The 3,922-nt window shown below is 43.6% G+C and overlaps 1 protein-coding gene across 1 annotated transcript in view; it reads left to right on the forward strand.

The window, feature by feature from the left end:
- Positions 1-2,223: 2,223 nt before the first annotated feature.
- The window catches only part of LOC138866760 (uncharacterized), a 4,021-nt gene continuing 2,322 nt past the window's right edge, over positions 2,224-3,922 (forward strand). Inside the window, exons 1-2 of the mRNA XM_070140489.1 lie at positions 2,224-2,521; positions 2,619-3,922. The exon at positions 2,619-3,922 is cut by the window's right edge and continues 465 nt beyond it. Of these exons, the coding sequence (XP_069996590.1) occupies positions 2,224-2,521; positions 2,619-3,922 (1,602 nt within the window). The remainder of the gene's footprint in view (positions 2,522-2,618) is intronic.

Here is a 3,922-nt window from a genome sequence, read left to right on the forward strand (position 1 = left end):
GCCAGGTTGATAATAATTGTGATAACCAGTATAGTTTTTAATGTTAATGTTTGTCTTAAGAAGTGTTTCCTGAAGAATTACTATATCAAATCTCTCTTCAGCAAGAGCTAGACTTAGTAGGGGGAAGTTGGCTTTTAAACCGCAAACGTTTAATTGGAGTAGATTAAGACTGTTTGTACTTAGATGGTTATTTGACATATTGTGTCTGTTTTCCTGATTTATGAGGTGTATCTTTCCGATTGTCCAGAATGGTTTTATTTGCAGTATCAGCATCCTGTTCAGGAATATGTATGACAGGAGGCGAACCGTCTTCAGAAGGGATAAATTGTGCCTCAGTCACTTGAGGTATACTAATTTCTGTAAGTGGAATTTCCTTCACTGCCGGAGGAAGATCTACGTGTTCTTTTGCGTTGAGATAAAGGGTCAGAATTCAATTCCATGAATTCGTCCTTTGAGATGTTTCTGAGCTCATTTGAGAGCTCTTCATGATCTCTGCATGCTGTCATGCTGATATTGGTTCCTGTGGATGTAGGTGCATCTTTGGAGGACACATCTGATGGGTTAAGCGTTTCACTGTTTGGTGTGATAAGGAAGTTCTTTATGGAGGTAGGGGTATCCTTAGACATTGTCAGCACACTAGCAACCACGTCTTTGACGATGTGTTTGTCTATGTGTTTACCGACAAAGATTAGACCCATTTGAAGAATAGTTGAAAGGAACTCTATGTTCTGTTGAGAGTTTTTATTGTCACAGTCGATAGGTATACTCTGGGAAGAGGGAGAAACCACAGATGGACTAGGAATATCTTCTGTTGTAGAAACAGTACTTGCATAGCTTCTACCTAAATTAGTAGGAATGGTGGAAAATTTTGGAGCATATATTCTAGAAGGCTGTTTAGGTGTACGGTTATTAAACCTGTTTAAAGGTTTTGAGGTACTTATTTCAGTAGGTATATTCAACCTTTTATGTCTTTCTCTGCAATAGGGGTTCCAGGCGTGGTGACCCATGTTACAATTTGGGCATTTTGCAGGTGGGCGAGTTCCAGTCTTGATCTTGTTAATACATATTTCGGTTAAATGAGCTTCGGAACATACCCCACAACGAGGATTCAAGCGACATTTAGTAGCGTGGTGATCAAATCGTTGGCATTTAGAACACCTTAGTGGTTCATGGTAGTACTCCCTTAGGGAGAAAGTTCCAAAGATGCCAAGTTTGATTTCAGTGGGGGCTCCCCAATAATAGTGACAAGAACTTGCCTTGTCTCTTCTTTAGTCGACCATACCTTTAGTCTGGAGGCCGACTCAATGAGAGGGTGGTTTTCCAACCGATCCATGGGAAATCCTAAAGGATAACCTAGAACTCTTTTTGTTTTCTTTGGTGAAGAGTAGTATGTTGACAGATTCACTGTTTTTTCGGAGTTGAGAACCTTAATGTTTTGCAAGAGAGTAGGTGTTTCATTATCTTTTGCTTGTAGAATGTAGTCCCCTTGTGAGGTGATCTTAGTCGATACTTGAAGTGATGGATACTCTTTCTCTATAGCCAAAAGTGCTTCAATAGATGAAGAAAAGTCAGTAGATTTCATAATGAGAAATCTAGTGGAAAGGGAGACTTTAGAAGAATCAGTAGTCTCAGCGGGGTTTAAGTCATTGGCCGTTTTAGAGGTTGGCGGAGTCTCATACGACTCATTGGCATTTGCATCCATTTCTTCAGTCAATTCCTTTGAGCTCAGGGGCTCAACTTGAACTGGTAAGGGGGGCTCGGATAGCAAGCTCACTTCAGGTGAGTTAGGCTTACTCTTTGCAGGGGCAAATTTTTTCTTCACTTTGCCCATAATGTTTGAAAAGCAACTACCAAAAACTAGGATGGCACACTTTCCTAATTAGAACCTCATTCCTACCTAACGAACGACAAATGAGGAAGTCAACCTTGTGTAAAAACCTTTCTTCAGAGAATAAGGCAGTCATCTAATGACCCCCCTTGTGGCACTGCCCGCAGGGTTCACCGTCTCTCTGAAGGGGACTCTAAGAAAAGATGAAGTGGCCTAACACCCTATCTAAATCTCTTTATTAGACAAAAGATTATCCTAAGTCTAGGAAATATCCTAACTGCTTCTGTTCTATCCTAAAAGCTTCCTATGATCTTATGCGCAATGATAATCATTGCAAGCATCACTATTTTCCAGCTTCCTTGCGCGGTGGATTTGTTCCTCCGCTACCGGCGTTGATGACGAGTTCTCGCCTTAGCAAAACAATGGAACGAGCTGTCGTAGCAAGACTCCAACACAAAGTACCCCATCCTGACAAGCATATTTTCGCTTACTGCAAGGGACTTGAAACCAAAGACAACCTCGCCGCCATCCACAGCACCGTTGATGGAAAAGATGGTCTTGCAGTCTTCCTAGACCTAGAGAAGGCCTTCAAACTTGCGAGATGGGAAGTCATTGTACAAATCCTTACCTCAAGAGGTATCTCGGGCAAGATACTCTCCTGGACTAACGACTACCTTCTCCATCACAAGGCAAGTCAGATTCCAAGAGCACTACTCAGTTTTCAAGGTTTTTGAAAATGGTACCCCCCAAGGAGGGATTTTAAGTCCCTTCTTGTTCAATCTCCTTATAGCAGAACTCCTTGACATTCAACTCCCTCTGGCCACACACTTTTTCGCTTATGCTGACGACCTCGAACTGATCGCCACTGGCGCCTCTCGATTCCCACATGCTCAGCAAGCTCTTGATCTCATAACTAGTAAATGTCACACCCTAGGACTTAAGTTAAACTCAAACAAGACGAGGGCTCTACAAATCAGACGCTTCATTCCCAACCACCATCTGTACATAGAAACCAATAAGATAGAGTGGGTCACCTCCCACAAATGCCTCGGAATCATTCTCAACACTCAAAATGATTCCTCCTCCCAATTGAAAAACCTGGACAAAACCAAAGCAAGAATCAATGTCTTACGATGTCTCACCACAACAAGACTAGGAGCTGGCTTCCATGACTTAAGATCCTTCTATGTACACGCTATCCGGTCGCTCATGGACTACAGCTCCTTTTCCCTACTGTCTCTCACCCCAGCCCAGGTTAATAAACTTGAAACCATCCAAAACAGGTGCATGCGTGTCATCCTCGGGGCCCCTAGGTGGACGCGCCTCGTGAACCTGCGTCTGGTGGCCAAGTTAGTTCCCCTACATATAAGAATCCGGCAGATTGTTGCAGGTCATGTCTGCAAGATAGTCTCCAATCACAGACAGTCACCTCTGGGAGATTCTTTAAGACGGATCATGGACACCCATCAAGCCCCTCATCGCCGCGTTCTTCCCTGGCATCATGAAATCCACCAAAGCGTCACCTCCTTCAACCTCCTTCCTGCTCTATTGTCCCGCGGCATTGATGCACCACACCATGAATATGCAGAACCAAATCCCTGGGAACCACCACTTGCAGCTTTTCTAACTAACAGTCTCCCGAGACCTAAGAAGAATTGCTCTCCAAATGACCTGCAGAATCTACAAGAGACTATCTCTTCAATTGAGAATGACAGAGACACGACTGTCATCTACACTGATGGGTCTGTTGATCCAGAATCAGGCAGAGCCGGAGGTGCATTTCTTTGCAATGACTATGTACAGGCATCGAGACTCAGCAATGATTCCTCCATCCTCCAGGCAGAACTGTTCGCCATTCGATCAGCATTGACATATGCACTCTTCTGTACAAAATCTACAGTATGTATTTTCACGGACTCCCTCTCTGCCATTCACACCTTAGAGGACCGTGCTCACTTGGACAATGTTTACTTAGCAACATCAACTCTGTTCAAGCTACAACAGCTGACTCAACAAGGCAAGAAGGTCCGAATAATGTGGATTCCCAGTCACGTCGGATTAGAAGGCAATGATCGTGTAGACTCAGCAGCCAAA

This window comes from Penaeus vannamei, chromosome 27, assembly GCF_042767895.1.
Source record: "Penaeus vannamei isolate JL-2024 chromosome 27, ASM4276789v1, whole genome shotgun sequence".
Lineage (NCBI taxonomy): Eukaryota > Metazoa > Arthropoda > Malacostraca > Decapoda > Penaeidae > Penaeus > Penaeus vannamei.